The following is a 27,029-nucleotide window of genomic DNA, read 5'->3' as shown; positions in this document are numbered from 1 at the left end:
CAAATCCAGTGACCTTTTTTCTTTTTTTTTTTTTTAAGCTGGTTGTTTTTCTTTTTGTTTTTTTTTAATTCTTATTTATTTATTTATTTTGTGAGGAAGACTGGCCCTGGACTAGCATCCGTGGCAATCCTCCTCTTTTTGCTGAGGAAGACCGACCCTGGGCTAGTATCCGTGCCCATCTTCCTCCACTTCATGTGGGACACTGCCGCCACAGCGTGGCCTGACAAGCGGTGCGTCAGTGCGCGCCCGGGATCCGAACCTGGGCCGCCGCAGCTACGCCACTGGGCAGGCCCCCCCAGTGACCTTTGTTCTGTCCACCTCTCCGTCGGGTCCTCGGCCGTGGTTGCTGTTGCTGGCCTCCCTGCTCTTGACCGTCTGTCCTTTCTGTTCTCCTCTCACTCTTCCGTTTGTTTCTTCTCTGTCTTTTCCATGGTTTTCTCTCATCTGCTCCTTCTTCTCCTAACTCATATGTTTAAGGGCTCTGTTTTTGTCTGTAAACTAAACTATCTGGTCATATCACTTGTCCATTTTTTAAATCCCATTATTGGTCTTTTATCTCCTCTAACTTTAGAAGCTCTTAATGTAAATTTTGTCTTTGATATAAGTTGCAAGTATTTTTTCTTCAGTTTTCCATTTGTCTTTTTACTTTGCTTTTTGTGTGTGTACCTTTTTTTAATCATACAAGGCTTTTTATTTTTATGTTGTCAAATTTATCAGTCTTTTTTGCCTTTTTGAATTTGATGTTTGAGTCACAAAAAAGTTTCCCCACTGTCTAGTTTTAGAAAGTTTCATCTATGTTTTCTTCAATTATATGATTTTGTTTCAATTAAACATACTCTTGTTCCAAGAGAATTTAAGGCAGCCTCTGAAAATACATGCTACAAGGTTAAAAAAATAAGTGAGAAAATAAAATTGAAAGTCTATTAAATTTCACATGAGGTTTTAATATAAAGTCATTTTAATTCAGTGGGAAATATATAGATGTTTTAGTAAGTGCTATTAGACTAACTAGATAGCCATATGAAAAAATATAAAATTAGATTTATTATTCACACTCTACATAAGGATAAATTCCAAGTGGATCAGAGATTAACTAATATTATTAGCATGAAAAAGTGTTTTCACATTCAAAAAAGAAGAGTGTTTGGCATGCTCTCTAAAATTCTTGAAATATCAATCATGATAAATGAAAATATAATTGAAAAATAGACCATATCCAGAAATCCTTAATGGCTTATAGCAGACCTAAACCAGCTGAGAACTACAAGAAAAGCTAGATAGGGAAAAACCTCAAAAGTCTGTTTGAAGATACTAGAAAGCTATCAAGACAGTCAGGACTTGAGAGTCCAAGATTTATGAGAGGAAGGAAACTCAATAAGGTGAGCCCAGCATTTACTCTGCTTTAATTCTGGAGACATTTCTAATTTGTAAGTGGTGTGGGGAGAAAAGTAGAGAAGTCAAGCAGAAAACAGCCACCAAAAGGTAGAGAATTCGAGTATGGCTTTTGGCAGTCTCACAAGACTGGCAAAGCAAAAGTTAGACTTCATTGCTGCTTGGAGAGCTACTAATTGAGGGGCTGATATCTTACAGAGAAGGGACAGGCAGAAAAGAGACCCCAGTAGTCTGAGCCACTTGATTTCTTGAGGCAGGTGACAATTTCTAAGTCACTTAGTCTGAGAGAACTCAAGTAAAAAGTGGCAGCCAGGAGGTTGAAGAGCTAAAAAGACCTTTTAGTATTTTTATGGTTCTGCAGAGATGAAAAGTAGAGGAATGGAATTGGTTTTCAGTTAAGATTGCTGAAGGACTAGACCAGGCATTTTAAAGCCTGAAATAGACCAAGATTTACAAAGACTGAAATCCAGCTTTGAGGAAGCCCAAACCGTGATTGGATTAAGCCTCTTTAACTGCCTACCAGAAGCTAAAGACTCATTTAAAGTCTCTGGGGGCCAGTCCAGTGGCATAGCGGTTAAGTGCACGCGCTCCGCTGCGGCGGCCCAGGGTTCAGATCCTGGGCTGCACCAATGCACCGCTTGTCAAGCCATACTGTGGCGGCATCCCATATAAAGTAGAGGAAGATGGGCACGGATATTAGCCCAGGGCCAGTCTTCCTCAGCACAAAGAGGAGGATTGGCAACAGATGTTAGCTCAGGGCTAATCTTCCTCACAAAAAGAAAAAAAAAAAGTCTCTCTAAGTTTTTATACAAAATGTTGCATTCAATCACAAAGTACCAGGCCTACCAAGAGATGGGACTGAGAGAAAAAACAGACACTGGAAACAGACCCACAGATAAGCCAGATACTGGCATTATCAGACACAATTTTAAATATTTTAAATAAAATATTTTATTTAAATTTTAAATAAATGTAAATGTGTTCAAGAAGTTTACTAGAAAATTATATATTTTGAAAGTAATCAAATAGTAAAGAAAAATTGTACACCAGTATTTTTTCATGAACATAGAAGAAAGAAATCTCAACAAAATGTTAGCAAATCAAATACAGCAGTGTAGAAGAAGAAAAAAAATATCATAACCAAATCAGGTTTAATCCAGGAATGTGAGTTTAGTTTAACATTTTCAAATAAATCCTATAATTCACCACATCAACAAAACGAAAGAAGAAAAAAATATCTCAATAGTTGCATGAAAGCCTTTTGACAAAATTCAACATTTATTTATGATTCTTATCAAACAAAAAATAGAAGGGAACTGCCTTAGTCTGATAAAGTGTATCTATGAAAAGCTACAGCAAACATCATACTCAATGGTGATATACTGAAAGCAGGGAAGGGTGCCCATTATCACCATTTCTGTTCACCATTATACTGGAGATCCTAGCCAGTGCAGTAGGCTAGAAAGATTAAAAAAGAAATAAAAATAAAAAAGAAAATAAACAAAAAGTATAAGAACTGGACAGGAAAATGAAAACTGTATTATTTTCAGAGAACATGATTATGTATATACAACGTCTAAAAGAATGTGCAGATAAGTTATTAGAATGCATAAGTAAATTTAACGAGGTCATTGGAGACTGTACAAAAGTCGATTGTATTTCTACGTCAGCAACAGTTATAGAGAAAAGGAAAATTTGAAGGATGTCATTTGTAATAGCATTAAGAAAACATCAAATACAGTATTATTATCTATTACTGTGTAACAAGCCATCCCATAACTTAGTGGTTTAAAACGATCGTTTTATTTGTTCACAATTCTATGGGTCAGCAGTTTGGGCTGGACTTAGCTGGGTACTTCCTCTCCTGGACTCACGTATGGTTGTTCATGTGGCTGCAGTCATCTGGCAGTCAAATGAAATTAATGGTAGAAGATGACCTTACTCACATGTCAGGCAGTTGGTGTTGACACTCAACAGAACCTCTACATGGTCTCTCATATTCAAGGAAGCTAGTCTCAGCTTCTTCACATGGTGGAAGCATCAAAAAGGGCAGAGCAGAAGCTCCAAGATCTCTTGAGGCCTGTCAGAGGTTGCACATTGCTGCTTCTGCTGCATTTGATTGGTTGAAGCAAATCACAAGGTCACTGCAGATTCAGGTGGAGGGGAAATAGATTCCACCAATGGTAGAAGATGCAAAGAATTTATGGCCATTTTTATTCTACCACAGATACCTAGGAATAAATCCAAAGCGTGTATAAGACCTCTACACAGAAAACAATTAAACATCATTGAGAGAAATTGAAAAAAACCTAAATAGATAAAGGAATATACCATGTTAATACATGAGAAGATTCAATATTGTGAAGTTGTCATTTCTCCTCGAAATGATCTATAGATTCAATGCATTCGTGATGAAAATTTCAGCAGTTTTTTTTTTTTTTTTTTGTGAGGGAGGTCATCCCAGAGCTAACATCTGTGCTAATCCTCCTCTTTTTTTTGCTGAGGAAGACCAGCTCTGAGCTAACATCTATTGGCAAGCCTCCTCCTTTTTTTCTTCCCCAAAGCCCCAGTAGGTGGTTGTATGTCATACTTGCACATCCTTCTAGTTGCTGTATGTGAGACACTGCCTCAGCATGGCCGGACAAGCCGTGCGTCGGTGCGCGCCTGGGATCCGAACCCGGGTCGCCAGTAGCAGAGCACACGCACTTAACCGCTAAGCCACCGGGCCGGCCCAGCAGTTTTTTGTGGCAGATAGACAGGCTGAATCTAAAATTTATTTGGAAATGAAAAGTGCAAAGAGTAACCAAAGTAAAGAAAAAGAACAAAGTTGAAGAGCTTACACTATTAGATTTCAAACATCATTACAAAATGACAGTAATTAAGACAGTGTGGTATGGCAGAAGGCAGGACAAAATGAAACAGAAAAGAGAATCCAGAAACAGACACATAAATACAGTCACTTGACTTATGACAAAGTTTACACTGTACTACAATAGGGGAAAGGATGATCTTTTCAATAAATATTGCTTAATCAATTAGATATTCAACTGGAAAAAATGGATCTTGATCTCTACTTCATACCAAATATAAAAATTAAGTCCAGGTACATTATGGATTTAAATGTGAAGAGCAAAACAATAAAAATTCTGTAAGTAAACATATGAGACTGTCTCTAGACCTTGGTGTAGATAATAATTTCTTAACCAGGACACAGAAAGCTCTTACCATAAAGGAAAAGATTGATAAGTTGGATTTCATTAAAATTAAGAATGTCTCATCCTCAAAAAACACCATTCAAAGACTAATAAAAGAAGTCACAGAATGGGAGAAGATATCTGTTCAACAGAGGGCTTCTAGACAGGATGTATAAGAAAAACTCCTACAAAGCAATAAGAAAAAGCAGACAACCCACTATAAAAATGAGCAAAAGTAGGCACTTCCCAAAAAAGGCTATCCACATGGCCAATATGCATATTAAAAGGGGGTTAATCTCATTCTTCAACAGGAAAATGGAGATTAAAACCACACTTAAGGGCCGGCCCTGTGGCTTGGTGGTTAAGTGCGCGCGCTGCGATGCTGGTGGCCCGGGTTTGGATCCCGGGTGCGCATCGAAGCACCACTTCTCTGTTCATCCTGGGGCCGAGTCCCGCATGCAGCAGCTAGAGGGATGTGCAGCTACGACATACAACTATCCGCTGGGGCTTTGGGGGGGAAAAATAAATAAATAAAATCTTTAAAAAAAAAAAAAAACCACGCTTAAGATACTGTTACACACCCATCAGACTATTTGTTTTTTAAAAAGCTCTGCCGAGTGTTGCTGAGGAGGTAGGATAACAGGAGCTCTCGTAGACTGCTGCTGAAGGGGGCCTAACCAGTTCAACCGCTTTGGAAAACTGTTGGGCAGTATATACTGAGGTTGAACACATACATTCTTTGTGACCCAGCAGTTCCACTCCCTGGTTTATATTCAAGGAAAATGCATATCAATGTGCCCCAAAAGAAATGTTCAAGAATGTTCATAGCAGCATTATTATAACAGCAAAAAATTTGAAACAATGCAACTGTTCATCAGCAGCAATGGTTAAATAAATTGTGTTTTATTTGTACATTGGAATATTATGTAGCAATGAGAATTAATAAACTGCAACCATGTGCAACAACCTAGTGAATCTCACAAACTTACTGCTGATTATAAGAAGCCATGTACAACAGAGTACATACTGGTTATTTCATTTATATACAATTCAAAGTAGGAAAAACTAATCGGTGGTGATGGAAGTTAGGATAGTGGTTACCTTAGGGGAAGAGGGAGTAGTGGCTGAGAGTCTGCAAATGGGCCGGGGGTGCTTCCCAGATGGGCTGATAATCTCCTTTCTGGTCTGGGTGGTGGTTACATGGTTGCATTCACTTTGGGGAAAATCATTGAACAGTACATTTGATTAGTACATCTTTCTGTATGTGTGGTATGCTTCAGACAAAAAGTAAAACATGACAAAAATACAGACACAAAACAGACCAGAAGGAATTATGCTGTGAAGCTAATAGTGTTTATTTCTGTGTGATATATGTTATTTTGGGTGATATATACATATTTTTTTCCTCTAATATTTTACTTTTATAATTACAGGGAAAATCCTTGTTTATAAATATCAAAACCTTGGCTCTCATTGGGAAGTTGACATGACTTGTGGCTTTCATGGAATTTAGAATTACAGCACCCTGAAAGCCCATATTATGGCTAAAGTATGTCATTTTCTTTCTTCTGTAACTAGGCCCTAAAAAGTACCTTGGGATTTCCATTGATTCGATTTGAAGATGCTGTAATTAATCTGGACCCATTCACTCGGGTACATCCCTATGAGACCAAGGAGTTCATCATCAATGATATCCTCAAACATTTCCAGGAGGTGAGCTTTGGACAAGCACTTAGTGGCCGGAGCACAAGTAGAATGTTTGTTTTTGTTGTTTGGGAATTTTGGTTACTAAGACATTACTGTTGAGAACCCAGTTAAACATTCCAGCTCAGCTTGTTGTGTTATGGGTCAGGTCACAGCCCATGAAGTCCATACACATGAAAATCCTGAAACAGTGCCTTTGATTTATGAGCTGTTAGTCTTGTCCCTCAGAACTAGTCTCAGGGGCTTTCACTAGGTTAGTCACAACTCTGAAGGGTTTAATGATGCTTTCATGATAACACAAAATACTGTGAACTTTGTATTTACTAGACATGAGCCACTTTCAACAACCACACCAGTGTTCTTGGAGCCTGTGAGATCCTGCCCTAGAGTTGAACTTAAAATTTTTTTTATCAAGTTGGACATTTTCCATTTTATATTTATTATCCACATTGCAAAGACCAAAATATAAAGTCAAGGCATACTCTTTGGTGAATAGATGGGTCAGGATCATATCAAATTTATTAGCTGTCAAAGTTAATATATATATCCTTGCTTCCTTTTCTCCCTCCTCCCTCCCATCTCCTTTCCTTCTTCTTCTTCTTCTTCTTTTTTTTTTTTTTTGGTGAGGAAGACCAGCCCTGAGCTAACATCTGTTGCCAATCCTCCTCTTTTTGCTGAGGAAGATTGGCCCTGGGCTAACATCCATGCCCGTCTTCCTCCACTTTATATGTGGAACACCTGCCACAACGTGGCTTGGTAAGTGGTGCGCAGGTACGCACCCGGGATCTGAACCTGCAAACCCCAGGCCACTGAAGTGGAGCGCGTGAACTTAACCACTTTGCCACCAGGCTGGCCCCCCTCCTTTCCTTCTTTGCTTCCTTCGTTGACTTTCCTAATTGGTGCTATTTCCACTGAACTGTAAGGAGAGTGATATAGCAGATTACTGGACCTGGAATCAGGCAATGGAGGGACATGGAAAGTGATGGTTTGCTTGATAGGTCTGGGCGTGCTTTCTTTATGCACGACCCCCTCCGCAGATTATGAGGGGAACCACGAATCTACCCCTCCCTCACTTTCCTTTTAACATTCTCCCTGCTGCTGATTAATTCCCTAATTGTAGGAGCAATGGAAAGGAGAGTATGATGTATAAAATAATAAATACTTGTAAAGAGTCTGTCCTGTTTCATAGCTAGTGTTATTCTTCTAAATGGCTTTGAAGAGTGTGAGTGGTGAGTGGTGGATCTCTGGGATGTGCATACTGGGAGAAGTTTAGATGGAGCTCTTGAAAGGACAGGAGCTTGCAGTTGATGAGGATTAAAAGGTCATTGTTGCTATTGGTGGGACTGGAGGACGAGACTGATTTCTAACCTTTTGCTTGGGACACTCAATCTGCAAATATAAACCGGTGCTGATTTTCTTCTCTTCCCACTCCATTTGGCAGGAACTCCTCAGCCAGGCAGCTCGGATCCTGGGATCAGTGGACTTTCTCGGCAATCCCATGGGGCTTTTGAATGATGTTTCTGAAGGGGTCACTGGACTGATAAAGTATGGAAATGTTGGGGGCCTTATCAGAAATGTTACACACGGAGTATCAAACTCTGCTGCCAAGGTAAGGAAATAGAGGTGCAATTCCATTGTAATTAACCTCATCAGTCCGCTGCATTACTGTAATTTCTTTTATGGTTAATAGGTTGTGAGAAGTTACATATATGGCCTCATCTTCATTGCCCACATGCCCTGCCTTTCCCTCACCTCCAATAACCTGGCGCCCGGTCCACTGAGTGCACCTCTGAAATATCTCTTCCTCCTTCTCTCCATGACCACTGCCTTCGTCCAGGCTCTGGTTATCTCTTCCCTGGGCACTGCAGTAGCCTCCTGATCCCCTGGATTTCATTGTAACTTTCAAAATGCCACCAAAATGAACTCATTTTTTAAAACATAGAATTCGATTGTGCCCGTCTCCTGCCTAGAATCTACCAGTTACTCCCCACACCTTACAGGACAAAGTCTGAACTAAAATACATCCTTCTAGAGTGAAGCAACCCTTTGAGTCATCTGAATCCAGCAGCGGAAGGACAGCAGTGTCATTCTCCTGTGTCTTGCTGTCTAGTTGGCCTTTTTTAAATTGACCTCTTGTTTGTTGGACATTTTGTTATTCTGCAGTTTAGGTTTTGGCTGGATCCGATTTTATTTGTGAAGCTGGAAAAGGTGACGGTAGTTGAAGGGGAGTTGCTATTTGACAACATATATACGAAAGGCCTCTAAAGATCTCTGCTTTCCTCCTCTTCCTGTCAGCTCAACAAACTTTTCTTCTAGAGATTGACGTTTTCGTGGATGGACCAGGTTTGAGAAAGCCCCTGTGCTCTCTGTCTCTGCTTTTTACTGCAGAGCACTTGTTGTAGTGAAATCACAGGTGCACTTGTGCCCTAGGCCACTAGGCTCTAAAAATGGCCTTACAAAGAGACATTAGTGGTGCTGCAAGGAACTTATCATGAAGAGCAGGTAAGAAATTAGAGAGGAATAACATTTCTATATTGCATGGCATTCTTGGTAATAATATGTGGAAGCTGGGAATTTATTCCTGTGTTCCAGATTGTTTTCCAGAGATGATAGTTATTTAGTCAGATCAGTTTTTTCAGTACCGTAGTTATATTAAACCAGACCAAAAGTGTACTGTTTGGCTTGTGGTTCAAAATAGGCAACATTCTTACTTTCAGAGAAGGTGAAAGGTAGGGGCAAGAGAGACTTTGTAAATCATGGTTTGGAAACAGACTCAGGTTCAAAGTCTGAATGAGTGTGCACGTTTCTGCCTTGAATCATTTCTTACCCTGCTCTTGGACTTTACTCTTGTTGGCAACATACAACAACACCATAGTGGCACAGAGTCCTCCATGTTCTTTTAGCTACTAAACTTAATATGAACAGATGCACCTAAATATTTAGTTGTAAATGCCCAGTTAAAGATTTTGTTTAATTTTATTAAATTCTAATTAGCATAGGAAAGTCTCCTTGGTTTTATAATTCGTTTCTTTGTTTTTGTACCCCTGGACTTTGCTTTAATTTGAAAAATAAGTGAGCTTGTGCTCTATTGAGCTTGTGGTTTATTGAGAATAGAAATGCACCTATTTTGCAGGCTTACTGTGACAATAATGAGATACGACCTTGTGAAAACTTTGAAAAATACATGCTGAACAAGAGAAATGGATCTTCACTTTGACTCTTAGATTTGCAGTGATGTAAAACGTTCAGACTTTAGCCAGCAGGAAACCGTTAATGCCCTTGAAATGAAAGTCAATATATAACAGTCTACACAGGAGGAGGGTCTCAGGCTCGGCGAGTGGGAGATTCAGACTCCATCTGGGCCAAGTTGGCTGTTAGGAACCCTCTCTAGTTAACCTTCTGGATGGGAATGAGGAAGTTGTAAACTCACCCGTGACCTCTCCGCAGGTGAGACCTTGTGTGGGTTTCTCCAGAGTTTCCCTGCAACATCCTGGTGGAAAGGATTGGCCCTTTCTTTATTCTTCCTCATTTATGAAGTCTCATTTGTTTCCTGGTTCTTCTGTTTCCCCTGGAAAACTGCTTTTGAAGCTTGAGGGTCAGCATGAGAATATAACTTAAGCAGAAAGAAAGGGCAGAATACTTCTTGTCCCCACCCTCACCCCCAATCCATATAAAGACCTGGTGGCAGTGATTATGCATTTTGTTGGATATCATGCTTTATATTATCATTAGATTCACATAAGGGTATTGCTTTCCAGGACCCGAGCCTCTCGAATGGGAACCCTTGCTCCCGTTGTGGTTGGGGTCCTTCTTCCTGTATTTCTCTCGCCTTTAGTAAGCTAATCAGTATTGGCGTCATAGGCTGCTACCCAGAGGAATTGCTGTGTAATTTATTTTGATACCAAGAACGCTGGATGTGTTATAAAAATTAGTCCATATGTCTCTAAGATGAAAAAGCAAAGGACGTTAAAATTACCCCTTCATATTGGAAATGGTAGCTCCAAAAGCAGGTCTGTCGACTAAATGCCTATTTAGGTCATCTGTGATTCTGCGTGTGTGTAGTTTGGCTAAAGGTCTCCATTTTCTTGTAGCTTTGTGGGTTGAAATCAGACCTTTAATGTTGCTTTGGGGGAATGTTTTGTTTGCTTTTCTGTGTACACAAAAGGAGTTTAAGGAAGTGCAAATGACCACAATAATCAACTGTTGGCCTGGGGAAGTATTCTTTAAAGAGTGCCTGAGTTCCAGTGATTAAAGAAAGGGGTTGGTGAAGACAGAATTGCACCTTATGAACTCCAGCCAGCCAGCCCCACTTGCCTGCAAAGACCAAAAGGCTTTAACCTTGGTTCAGTGAGCTTTGAGCGAAGTGGAGAAGCTCCATAAACCTCTTGAAATTAATTATAAATATTACATACATGTGCATTTTTCTGGAGCAAGGATCTAAAGTTTTTATTGGACTCAGAGAGGTGCATGCTTCCCAAAAGGACATAAACCATTGTTGTAGTCGTAGAGTTGTGCTTTGAGGGGAGGTTAGGGCTGGTAGTCTGGAGACCTGTGTTCTAATCCCATGCCTACCTGTAAGTAATCCTTTTTGTCTGTTAATCTTGAGCGTTTTTTTGTTTTTAACCTATGAAAAGGTCATTCTCCTGCCCCATTGACCTGAGAAGCAAAAGAGATGAAGTGTGTGAAAACCCAGTGACAAGTTAAAGGGAATTCATTCTGTCACATAAGAAGGTAATAGACCTACAGGTCTTGGTTAGGTCTGTGGATAGATGTTGTGAATTATTCATAGAAAATTTTTAATTTCAGGTCTATCATATCCACTTCTGGAATTTCTCATTACATTTTTAACTGTTATTTAATTTATTTAATATTGTCCTCAAGGAAATATAACTAGGAAATAATCTATGCCTTTATCCCTTTGTTTCTCTTAGCCTTTCTTCTCATCCCCCAACTCCAGAAATCAGCTTATGGATTCCAAATCTGAAGTGATATGATTTAGGGACTAGCCACCAAGCTGTGAGCATCTCTCCCATGACTCCCTTGCCTGGATCTTGGCAAAATGACTCGAACCTTTTGAGTAGAACCTTAAAGATCTGATCCCATTCCTGAGGCCATGGCAAGATGATCGATCCTGGAATCCTTTCTAGGAATATGATTTATTTAAGAAAAGCACAGAATTTCAAATTCTAAAATCATGTCAGAGGAGCAGGTTTCTCTCTGTAACATGAAATGCAGAAAGCATACTTTTTTCTAGCTGAATGTCGTGTGAGTATCTGCAAGACCCTCCAAACTCTCTCAAAGCCAGAGAATTGGAGAGACGCCCATTGAACAAATTCCCTCTCTTATATAGACTCTAGTTTCCCTTTTATCTGTGGTTATTGTGTAATATTTTCATATACCTACAGGAAAATTATGTAGTTATTCTCAAAAAAATAAAAGTTCTTTTCAAACTAAGAAAATCTCAGATGTTAACAATAGAGCAAATTATTCCATTCTCTTTTCTGCCCCTGTAGAAACTCAGTCTTTGCTCTGTACAGCTGTCACCTGGTCTTCCTAAGGAAGAAAGCCAACAGCATGCTTAATTTCTTCCAGCAAAGGAGGGGAGTACTTCTGGTCATCACTAATGGAATCTCTGCTCTTTCTGTCCTGCTTTCCATCCTTCTCTTTGTGTCTTTATCAAGGCAATATAGGATGCTTTTGATCCTGGGTACCTTTTTGATCCCAGGTATGTTTTGACTCTATGTTTATGAAGACAAATATTTTAATAATTTTTCTTGTTTTTTAACTGAAGTTATTTTCATCAAAGTGAGTGGTTGTTCATGGAAATTAGAATTCATGGTTCATTATTCACTAGGTGCAATTGTGTGGTAGGTTTCTTTCTTTCTCTTTTCCTTTATGGTATTTATTTCTATGAAGCCCAAATTTCACAGCTCAGATTTTGTAGATCTTAATTTTTGTCGAGGAGATATGAGTTTTCTGTTGGTGTTTAGTTAATACATCTTATTCTATGTAGTTTTAGCCATTGCTTTATTGTTTTATTTATTTATTTATTTATTTTTCCCCCAAAGTCCCAGTAGATAGTTGTCTGTCATAGCTGCACATCCTTCTAGTTGCTGCATGTGGGACACAGCCTCAGCATGGCCGGAGGAGCGGTGCGTTGGTGCGCACCCGGGATCCGAACCCGGGCCGCCTTCAGCGGAGCATGCGCACTTAACCACTAAGCCACGGGGCCGGCCCTGCTTTATTGTTTTAAATCAGTTTTCTTTTTTATGATTTGGATAAAGACCTAATGATTTTATATTATTTTTTGTTGCAAATGGCGTTAGTAGGAAAAAGGCATAAGATCAGGGTTGAAACACCCTGCTTCACACACTGATTTATAAACGTTTACTGAACACCCTCTGTTTGTCAGGGCTTGTGATAGGCCGTCTACATACATTGTCTTTTTTTTTTTTTTTTTTTTTTTAAAGATTTTATTTATTCATGTTTTTCCCCCCAAAGCCCCAGTAGATAGTTGTATGTCGTAGGTTCACATCCTTCTAGTTGCTGTACGTGGGACTCGGCCTCGCGTTGGACGGAGAAGTGGTGCCTTGGGGCGCGCCCGGGATCCGAACCCGGGCCGCCAGCATCAGAGCGCACGCACTTAACCGCTAAGCCACGGAGCCGGCCCTACATACATTGTCTTATGTATGTTAATCTCGTCTTCAAATCAGGAAACTGAGACTTACAGAAGTAACATAATTTTTTCAAGGTCACACAGCTAGAAATGACAAGGAGGGATTTGAAACCAAGTCCAGTGAATTCTAAAGGCCTTGTTTTTTCTCCTACATTGTGTTTTTTCTTTTGTGTGTGTAAGGCTTTCTTCCAGGCACGGCAGAGAATATAAAAAATTAACTACTGCTAACTTCCCATGAGCAACTTATTATTTGACATCACTTTTTTAGCTGGTAAGGTGACTGCCATCGTATCATCTCTGTCACAAAGCAGGCCCTCAGGAAATGGTGGTGGTCATGGTCATTCTTGTGTTAGATTGGTCATGACCATCCCCATCTCCTTTATAGGAAGTAAAAACCTTGGTGATTGCAAACATTGTTTTACTCATGTGATTTCATTTGATCATCAAAATAACCTGTCAGCAGATAGAGTAGGCAGTATTAGCCCTGTTATATAAATGAAGAAACTGAGGCCCAGAGAGGTAACGTGACTTGCTCAAGGTCAACCAGGTGGCTGCAGAGCCAAGACCTGACCTTCTGCACTAGTGTCTCAATTCCCATTTTTCCTTACGCTTTCCTTACACTTGAGATATTGCTAACTGCTTGATTTGTTCTAGACATGCCTCTATATATTAAAAAATAAAAACAACAAGAAAAACAAAAAGCAAACAAACAAAAAGTCCTGCCTAGTCTCAGAATGAACTTTGATAACTTTTAGGAAAGCCATGTGAAGATAAATACGTGCAAGTTAAGTGAGAAAGAGAGAGAGAAATTGAGACTGTTGAGATTGTTCAGTGGAAAACCTAGCTAGGACTTGAGATAATATTTTTTTCCATTTCTTTGCTCTCTATTTGGGGTGCAGTGTGTGGAGGAGCCACTTTCATCCAAGAGAACCTTTCACTGGCCCTTTGTGCCCGGGAAACCAGATCCAGGACCTAGCAGCCATCCAGAGGAAACTGACTTCCCTGTCCCTTCCCCAGGGATTCTCAGCCAGCCCCTGCCGTTAGCCGACCTTCTATCATAGACACTGTGACTTGGTTGAGGGCAGAGGGGTCCATCTGCCTTTTGTTTAAGAAACAGCATTTGTGTTTGTTTTGTAGGCAGTATATTTATAAGGCTCAAACAAGACTAAAAGCACTGTTTATTCAAGGCAAAAGTTTTATCTTTGCGCAAAAGAATGTACTGAGTGCCTGCCTGCATGGATTCTAAAGGGGAAAAAGCAATTTATGACTTGTATCTGTTTTTGTCATTATGTATGACTGTTCTATTTTATAGTTGTGCTGATTATCCCCATAATAGCTTTTCCATGTACCTATAAGCAAGAAATAGGTGAATGCCTTTTTAGAAGCACTGGGGTTTTAGTGTATTTAAGTTGGCAGAAAACTTTAGGTTAAATGAAATTCACTTCAGACAGTGATCTATCCCTCAGAGAATGTAGAGTTTTCTATTTTCAAAAAGGCTTTGATCCTAAATAAGCCACCCAAGGGATTTCTTTTCCAGCCAAGAGGAGGTGCCTTCAAGTTGTTGTATATAGAGAAATGACTCAAATTGTTGGCAACAGAGTTTTTGTTTTATTTTCCTCTGATAACCTTGAATACTGAAATAGTTCTCTTAGTCTGAGCCCTTTTTGGTTAGAGGCAAATTTTAGATGCTGAATGACCCATCATTGACCTATCCTAACTTGGTCAAATCTCAAATATCTATGGGAATTGGAAGTGTGTTGGGCAGGGCTGTGTGTCAGATGATGGCGTGAGAATCACATGAGTGACCACAATTCCCAGGCAGGCCTCACTTACCCTGTTTAGCAGCCTTGCTCATGAGGGAGCTCGGTGGATGGCCTTTAGCTGTCCCCCCTTTCCACCCTAATCAAGCAGCTCAATAGCCAGAAGTAGCAGGGCAATGACACCACCATTCGAGCTCCAGTTTTGAAACAAGAAGGTTGGAAAAGTTTAAAACTTGTCTTCATTTCCTGCTAGTAGCTCAGTTAAGAATCCAGTCCTTAAGTTATCTTCTTAGACTGAACATCTCATGTTTCAGAGGAATTCACTGTATCTTCCAAAACTACAGTCTGTGTGGTGGAAAAGTATGTTCAGTTGCTGAATTGAAAAGACGGGAAATATTTGTGTCCCCCAAAGAGTAGTGGTTTTCTACCCTAGTGTAAACATGGTGAGTAAAAGAATAGTGTGTTCAAGCTTTGTTAGGTTGACTGGAAATAGTTACCCTGGGGGTATGTGGTAGTGCATCCCTTTTATAATTGTTATCTCTATAAGTCTCTGTCCATTTTTTTTTATTTTTTAAAGATTTTTTTTTTTTTTTTTTTTTTTTTCCCCTAAAGCCCCAGGCGATAGTTGTAAGTCATAGTTGCACATTCTTCTAGTTGCTGTATGTGGGACGCGGCCTCAGCATGGCCGGAGAAGCAGTGCGTCTGTGCACGCCCGGGATCCGAACCCGGGCCGCCTGCATTGGAGCCCACGCACTTAACCGCCAAGCCACAGGGCCGGCCCAGTCTCTGTCCATTTTGAAGAAAAGCTAAATCAAAGTACTTTCTTAGGAGAAGGAGGGGATTCTTTGGTCAGTATCATCCTTAGAAATCAGAAAGGGATGTGGATAACGTAGCCATCATTTATTGAGTGACTACCATATGTTAAGTGTGGGACTGGGAGCTTTATCTAGGCTATCTCATTTAATGTTCACAGGTACCCTATAAGGAAGGAAGCATTATCCCCATCTTACAGATGAGAAAAATGAGACCACAGTGGTCAGTTACCTTGATTAAAGTTTAATAATGAGTGAGTGTTGGAGCCAGAAGTTTTAGAAAAAAGTGAATTTGGGAGTCTGCCTGTATATTTTTCCTCCACACAGTGCAGCTTCTCAGATATTGTAGAAACCATTGTAGAAGCTAAAACACAAGCAGTTGAAAACAACATCCATTAAAAGTAAAGCTGAGGGGGCCGGCCCCGTGGCTTAGTGGTTGGGTGGGCGCGCTCCACTGCTGGCGACCCGGGTTCGGATCCCGGGCTCGCACCGACGCGCTGCTTCTCCGGCCATGCTGAGGCCGCGTCCCACATACAGCAACTAGAAGGATGTGCAACTATGACACACAACTATCTACTGGGGCTTTGGGGGGAAAAAATAAATAAATAAAATCTTAAAAAAAAAAAAAAAAAAAAGTAAAGCTGAGGGGCTGACCGGGTAGCACAAGCGGTTGGGTGCGCACACTCCGCCGTGGCGACCCAGGGTTTGCCGGTTCGGATGCCAGGCGCGCACCCACGCACTGCTTGGCAAGCCATGCTGTGGCGCCGTCTCATATAAAGTGGAGGAAGATGGGCACGGATGTTAGCTCAGGGCCAGTCTTCTTCAGCAAAAAAGAGGAGAATTGGCAGATGTTAGCACAGGGCTGATCTCCTCACAAAAAAAAAAACGTAAAGCTCAAACAGTTTTCCATTCACTCCCAACTTGAACTCCTCTGTGTGAGACCTTGGGATTTTCCGACTATAATTTCTAGGCTTTCTGAATTAACCTTTATCTGGGAATCCCTAATCTCGTGTAAAAGGATTGAAATGGGAGAAAAGGCAGGAATTTTCTTTATCCAACCAGAAAATGTATGACTCAAAAGCATTTGAGCAATGTACTGTACTTTCTCGCACAACTGATGTGCTTGACCCAAGATTTATTCCGATTTCAATAAGGTGGGATTGGCAGCACGCAGGCCTTTCCTCCTGTCCCACGCGGGGAGCCGACCAGAGCTCTAGGCTGCTTCAGTGTGTGCTCCAGTAGCCATCTTGTCTAAATGTACATGTTTTTTGTTTTTGTTTTTTTTTTTTTTTTTTTTAAAGATTTTATTTATTTTATTTTTCCCCCCAAAGCCCCAGTGGATAGTTGTGTGTCGTAGCTGCACATCCTTCTAGTTGCTGTATGTGGGACTCGGCCTCAGGATGAACGGAGAAGTGGTGCCTCGATGCGCACCCGGGATCCGAACCCGGGCCACCAGCATCGCAGCGCGCGCACTTAACCACCAAGCCACAGGGCCGGCCCTAAATGTACATGTTAAACTGTAATTTCCTTAAGCCATTTGCTGGACTTCACCACTTTAAGCATTTCTAAGCAACTAGGATGTCATTTTAAAATAATAATATTTGGTTTTCAGCATAGAGTATGCCATATTAGGGAGACTTGTGCTTTTCCACTGTCAATTGGTGGCAGAAAATAAACTCATTCTCTCCAGTTGTCCTTTTCTCTCCTTTCTCACCTCTTCTTAGTCTGTAGTACAACTTTTCAACTTTTGTAGAGGTGTTTATGTCTCTTAGTTCTGCCAGCAGATTGGCTTTCTGATGCTTAGTAATACCATTGCTTGAGTTAAGAAGTGAGATGGAGAATGCTGGGGATACTATGTTGTTCCTGAGAGTTTTCTGGTTAGTTCTATTGACCTGTTCTATGGTTTGCTTTTTGGAGGAAAGGAGAAGTAAGATCAATTTATTAGAGTTTAATCATTCCTTATTGGAATGATAATATTGCTTTATATTTGTCTTGATTTTTAGTTGTTGATGATGCATTTATATGTTTTGGATCCTTTCTATAAGCCTGAAACCAGGCAGATAATATTATTATTACTACTATTGCCGCCATCACCACCACCACCTTGAAGAAACTGAGGCCCAGTGGAAGTAAATAACTTGCCCAAGACAGCCAGACAGAAAGTGCTAGAGCTTTGGACTTTTTTGGTCTCCTGACTTCTAGAACGTTGCTGGACAGTACCTCTTGAATCTTACCTGATACTATAGAAACTGACATCTCCAGATTAGACTTGGATTTTCTGTCATCAGTGTTGTCTACGAGCCTTGTTAGCATATCCTTCCTTGCAGAGTGGGTTTCAGAGAACGCTGGTGGAGAAAATGCACCTTTCCCTTTTAGAGGCTTATTGGATCATTCATTAACCATGATGCTGTTTATGTGAAATATTTGGGAATCATGTATTTGGGAGCTCACAAACAGAATGTGTGATGAGAACAGTTCTTGGAGCAGAGTTTTTTGTGGAATGGAGGGTGGTAGGGAGAAAAATTTAAGCTTATGTCAGCACACATGAAGTAATTTCTACATCGTTGAAGGTGAGGGGAAATCCCCCATAAGAGAGACCGTGGAAGAAAAGGAAGGTACTTCCAGCAGGGGTGAGAGTCTGGCTTTTCCTTGGCTTTCCTCATAGCCAGATGATGATACGGCCAGGCCTAACCGGTTCTTCAGGGAGGCTCACCGGGTCCTGACGTGGAGGCACGGGTGGTCAGTGGATAATAGCAGAGCCACACCGCACTTCCCTCAGACAGGCACATGGGAAAGATAGTTTCTCTTTTTTCTTTTCTATTAAATACCAATAGGGAAGCCCTCCTGTACCATTTCTAAGAACAAGGAGGGGCCAGCCCAGTGGTGTAGTGGTTAAGTTTGTGCACTCTGCTTTGGCAGCCCGGGGTTCGCAGGTTCGGATCCTGGTCGCGCACCGACGCACCCCTTGTCAAGCCATGCAGTGGCGGTGTCCCATATAAAGTAGAGGAAGATGGGCACAGATGTTAGCCCAGGGCCAATCTTCCTCACAAAAAAAATAAATAAAGAACAAGGAAATGTCCTAGTTAGGCACGTGAAGAGGGTGGAGATCAGCTCAAAAACTCGGAGCCAGTTGGGAAGTCAAGTAGAGTGAAGAGAGGGTGGCAGGAAGCTGCCGTCGGGCCACTTTCTGTCCCCGCTGCTGCCTGTTCGCTCCTCACCTTTGTGCCTTTGCTCATAATTTAACTCTGTTAATTCTCCCTCTCTCTGGCCAAAGGTTCCAGGTTTGTATGGTCCAATCCCAATGTCCTAGAAGATTCTCCCTGCTCTGAATTCCCAGGGTGCTTTGTGCTTCTGTTCAGGCAGTGACCACATTTTTCCTTGGAAAATTATAACCATTTGTGCTTGTCTCAAATGTCTGTTCAACAAACATGTATCATTGTTAATTAGGTGCTAGGTGCTGTGGCAGATACTTAGGAAAGTAAGACTTAAAAAAAATTTTTTGTGAGGGATATGAAACAGGCAAGGCAGACAAGAAATTAGTAATCATGATACAGAGAGAGTAAGTATTGCAACTGGGATCTGTGCAAGATATTTGCAGTTCTTTGAGATAAGTGCTGTGGGGGCCAGGGAAAGAACACTTTATTCTGTTCCTCAAGGATGAGATGGGCTTGAGACGAAATGTGTGACGCAATTGTCTATTTATTCATCTGCATCCCAGAGTAGACATAAAGCTCCTGGAAGGCAAAGATCTTATCTTTCATCATTTTTTTTTTTGCCAATTTCCCTGTGACTAGCCATAAATATTTGTTGTAAGAAAAACTGAAATGATCCAGGTTGTATCCATGTGGGTTCTCCTTTATCTAGTATAGTGTTTTTGCAGGGTATACATTCAACAAATAGTTATTAAATAAGTGAAATACCTGCTGGATTTTTTTTCTTGTCTATTTTATGGTTTTTATGTGAAATGAACAGAAACTTTAAAAAAGATTATGACTGGGGCTGGCCCAGCAGTGTAGTGTTAAGTTCGCACGCTCCGCTTCTGCAGCCCGGGTTTCATGGGTTCGGATCCCGGGCGTGGACCTACACACTGCTTATCAAGCCATGCTGTGGTGGCGTCCCATATACAAAGTAGAGGAAGATTGGCAACAGATGTTAGCTCAGGGCCAATATTCCTCACCAAAAAAAAAAAAGTTTATGACTTTCCTCCCAGGCATATCTGTAAGCTTACTGAGATCCAAAATCATGCTATATATATAGAAATACAGATAGGAAAAGGCTGTTGACTTTCAGGATCCTGTTTCTTTCTCCTCCCTTCCCCATCACTGGGGTCTAGGATGTTGACCTGGATTGAATGAGGCCCAGCTTGCATTACTGGAGCAGGCCCAGGCTCTGCTTAAGGTAGCAGGAAGCCTTGGAAAACTGTTATAGGAGAAAGAGGGGGAACCAGTCCCTCTTAATCTAATGAATTAAAAGAATATTTATGGGAAATATCTATTTGCTTTATTAGAGGAAAATGTTTAAGTAAACATTTCCTGCAAGCTATTGAATTTATATAATAACACATTGGTTTGGAATCAATAACTTTCAGTGTTTTCGCTGAAATGAAAGTTAAGCAGAGCGTGCTCCCAAAAACAGCCCATTGTTGCGGCTTTGGTGCCTTTGTATTGTTTCAAGGCAGGATATTGTGGCCAGCGGGATTGTTTTCTCTTTATCGGCAACTTAGAAATTGGCAAGAATGATGCCAAACTTAGTTATAAAAGAAGAGCTACTAATAGCTCCTTGTAGTTTTATAGAAATTTAACCTTTATAACATATTCCTATTATTATTTGATCTTCACAAACTTATACATTAAAGAATACAAGTACTATTATTTCCATTTGATGGAAGAAGAAACTGAGTCCCAGCAAAGGTAATTGACTCCTGGGGGTCGACAGGGAGTTTGTGGAAGAGTTCAAGGACCCAGGGCTCCTTTACAGCCCAGGCCCTTTCCCACAGATCACATTGCTGCTCTGGAAAGCACCCTTTCTTTTCCTCTCAGGAATGAAAGCACTTTCATGTCTGTGAGATAAATTAACCTTGCAACATCCCTCTGGGGCAAGCAGGGCAGGTGTGACAACCACTTCCCTTTTAGCCGTGGAAAATGGAGTCACATGGGTTTGTTGGTTTTGTCAAAATCTCGCAGTCAGTATTGGCACCAAAGGTTGGCGCCCAGGCCTCACAACTCTAAGCCTGCTGCTTTTCCCACCAGACTGAGTCCTCTCAGAGGAGGGCTCGCGGAGCTTTCTGACATGGGAGACGGCTGTGAAGAGGTCTTACTTCTGAGAGAGGGCCTCGCTCTCCTGGCACCTGTACTGGGCCATGTGAATGGGCAGTTCTAGAGTCTCAATTGGACATGCAAGTCTCCAACCACACGATTACTGAGAAAAAGCAAAACGGGCAAAGCCAAATAGCTTATCAGCCTCTTTCTGGGAATGCCACCTGCCTGTTCGGATTTTGTGTCCCATAGCATCAGCAAGTAAAGTTTGTAGGATTGCTACACTACCGTTGTTTAAAATCAGTTGGCAAGACAAATTGAGGTGCCTCAATGAATAAGTTATATGGAGAGAGAAAAATTCTTAGGACTAAGCACAAGAAACAGTTTGCCACTTGTTTCTCTTTAAAAGATAAAACACAGAGGTGAACAGTGTCTAACTTCAGTTTTATTTTAAAAAATTGAGTTCTGTGAGGAGCCTCGTTTTAATAATATTTCATGTGGTCACTTAACTCTCTAACCTCTCCCTTTCCGTGGAAGCCCATCTTGTATTCTTCCTAAGGGAGATCTTGAACCTAAAACTCTTCTCACTCTTTCCAGCTGAACGTGACAAAGCCAACTCTTCCCAGGTTTGGACCCTCAACACAATCTCTTGTACTTTCATAAAAACTCTTAGGACACAGATCTCAGGAAGAACTTGAAGATAGCTTTTCACCCTCTCAAATTACAGATGGAGAAACTGAGACCCAGTGAGGTTCTCACAGCTAGTTAGTGCAGAGCCAGCTCTAGACGCCAGGCCTCCTGGCTACAAATCTGGTATTGTCTTTGAGATGATGTCAGCAACTTGTGGGTACCTGTTCTTTGTCCTTTTAGGAGTGAGGGAGAGAAAAGTAAGTTACGGGGCCAGAGTCCTGACATTGTGTACATTTTCTCAGCATTCTTTATGTTGATTTTATCTGTTTATACGTCTGTTTCCACACTAGACTGAGCTCCTTGAGGACAAGGGACGAAGTCATGTTCATCTTGGTATTTTTAACTCCAAGCACTGTGCATGGAATGTAGCAAGCCCTCGAGGGCTTGTTGAGCTGAGCCAGTCTGTTCTGTGTGAAGGTCAGCTTGCCTGAGGAAGGAGGGGAGTGTGGCTCCTCTGAAGCACCTCCCGTCACCAGTCCTTCAGCAGTATCTCATCCAACAGTAAACCCATGCAAGACTGCTCCTCACCTGAAAACAAAGCAAGACCCCCCACCTCCCCAAAAGAACAAATAGGGAACCCGTCTGTAATTAGATTAGAGGGCAGTTGGTGAGATGAGAGAGAGAGAAAACTTTGATAGACACATAGCCTTGGTTGATGCCAAAATTAATGTAACTTTGTTGGTTACAGTGAATTTTAAAAATTTCTCCAAATGCTTATATGTATGTTATTAATTATGATTGTTGTCACTGGGTTCCTTCTAAAGTCTGTGAGTTAAGAGAGAAAGAGAAATGAAATAAAGAGAATCTTCAGCACTGATTCTAACCTAGGGAAGAAATGGCTGCTTGCCATTCCTCTTGGCGAATCCTGCGAATGTGGATGTGTTCAGTTGCCTGCTGTCCAGCAAGCCTGAAAGAACTTGATTAGAAGAACACTTTGATCTAAACTTGTGGCCTTTTCTGAATCCTCCTTCAAAAAGGAACTAACTGTGCTGCCTCTGGCTGCTGCAAACAAAATGACTTCCACGCTGACCCGGACCAGTGATTGGTTTCTTCCCAGCCCGGGCACCCTTCTCTCTCACGTGTGTCTGAGGGGTGTGCGGGCTAGGGGACGAGCGAGCCGGGGAGCATGGGCGCCCCCTCTCCTGGCATGGCTGTGGGTCAGCCTGGCTGAGGGCTGTCACCATCCTTAGTAGAGTAGGTTCCTGAAACCTTTGCTTTTTGCCTTTTTACTTTAATCTGGAACACTTGAACAAAACAACAGACCAAATGGTGACTGAGTCCTGACCCTTCTCCAGGCCAGATGAACTCACCATCTTTCTGTCTCAAAATCTTCATTTGGGTTCAAACCCTCAGTCACACAGTGGAGCCCCTCCACTTGCTTGCCGGAGCAAGATTGCAAAGAGTTAACACTTTTGCTTTTTCAGAAAGTTATCTGTGAAGAGTATTAGTTGTTTAATAAAGCGTGCCTGCCCTCCAGATGAACCCGCCAGTGACTCTGCAGCTGGGGTCATTCCAAGTTCACGCGGTGGACTTTTGACTGCCTTCTGTGTCTGTGAAAACAGTCGGCAGCTCCTGTGGGGATCATTCATTCAGGCCTGTAACACAAAACTGTTGCCAATGGGCACCTGCTGGGGCAGCTTCCCGGGAGGGCTGGGAGGGAAGATACCAAACTCATCAGGCATCTGCAGAGATAAGAGCAGCAGGGGATCCGCTGGGAGCCCGCTAATCGGGCCTGCACTTAGACCCCACTGCCTGGCCAACAGGCTGGTGTCAGAATGGATTAGGGAGCCCCTGTCAGGATAGGATGTGAGCTAATTAAAGGCAATTTACAAAGAGGAGTGGAAAGAGTGTGTGTGTGTGTGTGTGTGTGTGTGTGTGTGTGTGTGTGTAGGAGGAGGAGGAGGTGAAGGAGGAGGAAAGAGGCTTGGAGCACATTCCCCAAATTTCCAGCACATTCTTTACTCCTCTCTTTTATCCCTCAAAACAGAAGACAACAAATTAAAGAGTCTGAACATTTGGTTATTTCTAATCTTAAATTGTCATTCATTCTGCCTGATACTATGTTGGTTTTAGCTGCTATTTTTATGGAATTACATATATCATCAAAGACATATTTGGCCACATTTTCCCTGGATACATCCTATTCTTGAAATACTGTAGGTCTATTGCTTGAATTTTGCTCTTTTCCCCCACTTTGACACATCTGGACAGTAAGTACCTGCTTGTGGTGTGTACTTGGAAAATCCACTTGCCAGCTGTAGAGGGTACTGCTGGGAGGATTAAATTAATTACTACACAGTAAGTGCTCTTAAATTATAGTTGCTGAGATGGTGGAGATGTGGTGTTAAGGTTTAAAATGTCAGGGTGTGCACTATCTTGAAAATACTGTAAAGTACTAGCATAATAATCCATCTTACAGTCACACACCTCAGAGAAAAGGTCACCTGAGTATGTCTGCCTTACCTGCTCTTTTGTTTGTTTATTTATTTATTTATTTATTTATTTTTTTTTTTAATTTTTTTTTTATTTATTTTCCCCCAAAGCACCAGTAGATAGTTGTATGTCGTAGTTGCACAGCCTTCTAGTTGCTGTATGTGGGACGCGGCCTCAGCATGGCCGGAGAAGCGGTGCGTCGGTGCGTGCCTGGGATCCGAACCCGGGCCGCCAGCAGCGGAGCGCGTGCACTTAACCGCTAAGCCATGGGGCTGGCCCTGTTTGTTTATTTAGCCTGTATAACCCCCCCCACCCCCACCAAGCAGTAAACTAACTTATTTATAGGGTACTTTTAAGTCTGTGGTCTTTTCTTAATCTGACTGGTAACGATACATTTCTTGAAAGCAGTTTTGTTCACACACAAACCCAAGCCTTTGTTATATCATTTCTGATACATTTCACATACCTTGACTATGTGCAAAGAAACATTTAGATTAATCTTGTACTACATAGTAACAATCCTAGGAAATTCCAGTCAAAAGCCAACAACCTGTTTCCTTCATTCCAAACTGTTGGTATATCTGGCTCTGTCTGCGTTCTGATAAGGAGTAACCACAATGTTAATTTTGTATTTCCTTGCCTTTTGTCTCACATAATCTGTTGTCAGAGCTGACCAGGAGGCTGTGCACTGTCGTGAAATTTGTGAAATGGTTACCATGGAGTAGTTAGCTTGACCATGTGGCATATGTTGGTGTATTCTTACTAGAAGCGTTTAAAATGTTAATTACGGGGCCAGCCCCGTGGCTTAGCAGCTAAGTGTGCGCGCGCTACTGGCGGCCTGGGTTCGGATCCCGGGCGCGCACTGACGCACCGCTTCTCCGGCCATGCTGAGGCCGCATCCCACATACAGCAACTAGAAGGATGTGAAACTATGACATACAACTATCTACTGGGGCTTTGGGGAAAAAAAAGGAGGAGGATTGGCAATAGATGTTAGCTCAGAGCCGGTCTTCCTCAGCGAAAAGAGGAGGATTAGCACCGATGTTAGCTTAGGGCTGATCTTCCTCAGAAAAAAAAAAAAAGGAAAAAGTTAATTACGTTTATCTCTATTCCTCAGTATTGCTGTACAGAGAGCATGGGATGGACACTGACACTGATGGCACAGTTGAAGAGTGTTTGGAATTGAAGCTAGTAGCTGAATGGGTATCTTTAAAAGTGCTGCCAGCTAATGTCTACTGACTTCTTCGCCATGTGCTAGGTACTATTCTGAGTCTCACACGGATTGACTTGTTTAATCTTCCCAATAACCCTGCGAAGTGCTAGTCCCACTTTATGCATGAGGACATTGAGGCTCAGAGAAATTAAGTAACTTGCCCAAGGTTACAAAGAGAGCGGGAACCTAGGTTCTCTGATTCAGAGCCCATACTCTGAGCCCTGCTCAGTCAAAAGTTGCACCCTTTCTAGTGGGCTTCATTCTTGGACCCTTCTACAAAATGTCATATTTGCAGGAGTTAACCATGTAAGGCCACATTCTCAAGGGGCTGCAGAGAATTTGAGTCACAGTTCAGAGTCCTTTCCTGCAGTACCTCTGCTGTGTAATTAACTCTTTTGTAGCTGCTGCACCATCCAAGCCAAATTGTGTGGCTGAGAACCAGGAAATGCTCTAACCCTGTGTGAGACACTCAGTGAAGGCGTTTTAACTTTGTTCTAGCTCCACACGCAGAGCTGACTCATTATAGACCTATGTACAACAAGCATAACCTCATATTGACAAATCTATTATTTATTGTGCCCATTCAATAAGTTCACAAGTGTGTATGAACAACTACAAATGCCAGGCTCTGTGCTAGGCACAGAGGAAGCAAACATGAATAAAACAAAGGTCTTTCCCCCTCAGGGTCACTGTCTAGCACGGGAGAAGGTCCTGTAAACAAATGCATGCAAGAAAGTGTTCCAGATGCTAGGACACAGGTCTGTGCAGGTCCAGTGGGGCCATAAGGAGGAGGCAGACCTTTCTACGCTGGGCAAGGCCTGCACGGAGGAAGGAACAGATGCCTGTGCCCAATCTTGAAGTCCAAGGAGGTATTCGCCATGTGGACGGGAAATGGTGGGGACAGGAGTGCATGCAAGGGGCAGCCCCAGCAGGAGAGGCTCAGCAGTGTGGAGCAGCAGCACTTTGGGAGGCGGCTCAGTAGCACCAGCGCTTAGGCGGCAGGCCACTGCACAAGAAAGCGTGCCACTCCATCAGCTGGTCTGCTGGGGAGGCGACTGGCCGCCATTTTACATCCCTTTGTTTCCCCTCCTCTCCCCTTGACAACTGTAAGTGAATTTAAAGGGGAAGAGACCCAACTGAATTTTTCACTTTTTAAGCCTAATACAGTTGTCATGATGCGACCATAATCTGCACATATCAAGTGTTAACTTTTTTCAAGTATTTTTATGGGTAGAACAGTTACACCTTTAACAGAGGAGGCCAAAACAAAATCAACAGCCCCCACCCGCCCCGGACAAAAATAAACCTGACTTGCTTTTTATATAATTAGAGCTAAAACCAAATCGTGGCCTGTTCACAGCAGGTAGCTTGCAAGCCCAGCCAGACTGTTCTTTCCATAGTGACTCTGTCTAGTACTAAGTCACGGACTGCCTCCGGCGTTTCCAATTAACCTAATATCTCCATCTAGACATCGCAGAAAATCACTCTCCCTGAAGCCCAGAGCAAACAAACTCAGGGTCCTTATTCAAGGGAAAGGAGGCGTTGAGGCCTCACGTAAAGCACCTGGACTAGAGAGACGGGAAGAAGGGGGGCAGTGGGTTCATCCTTCAGCTCTGCTTTTCTGCACGACAGATGGAGTGTTTGCCATTGATTCCCAAACCACATTTTGGGAAATTATCTGAGCCCATTCAATCAGGCCGTTAAACTGTTTCACCATCCTCTTTAGACAAAGTTAAACTAGATATGACCTAAATTTGAGCGAGATGAGCACATATTGTATACGAATGTGTTTCATGGTCTGTCTACCCCTGACCCTCCCATGCCCCATCCACTCCAATCAGTAGAATTTCTCTGGAGGTCCCTCCTTTCTTGTTTCCACTCAAGGCAGGTAACAGTGTCC

General features: G+C 41.9%; 1 protein-coding gene across 8 annotated transcripts in view; it reads left to right on the top strand.

The window, feature by feature from the left end:
* The window catches only part of VPS13D (vacuolar protein sorting 13 homolog D), a 255,871-nt gene that overhangs the window by 159,775 nt on the left and 69,067 nt on the right, over window positions 1–27,029 (top strand). For 7 of the 8 annotated variants that reach the window (XM_087446782.1, XM_087446786.1, XM_087446783.1 and 4 more), the window contains 2 exons: window positions 6,165–6,299; window positions 7,732–7,899. In XM_087446782.1, coding sequence (XP_087302908.1) covers window positions 6,165–6,299; window positions 7,732–7,899 — 303 coding nt within the window. Of the gene's footprint in view, window positions 1–6,164; window positions 6,300–7,731; window positions 7,900–10,924; window positions 11,221–27,029 lie in introns of those variants that run through there. The other variant, XM_087446785.1, reaches the window with a different exon arrangement.

This window comes from Ceratotherium simum, chromosome 22, assembly GCF_057802395.1.
Source record: "Ceratotherium simum simum isolate JZ-2026a chromosome 22, ASM5780239v1, whole genome shotgun sequence".
Lineage (NCBI taxonomy): Eukaryota > Metazoa > Chordata > Mammalia > Perissodactyla > Rhinocerotidae > Ceratotherium > Ceratotherium simum.
Note: the sequence above shows the minus strand (reverse complement) of the source record. Positions and strands in the feature narration are given on the sequence as shown.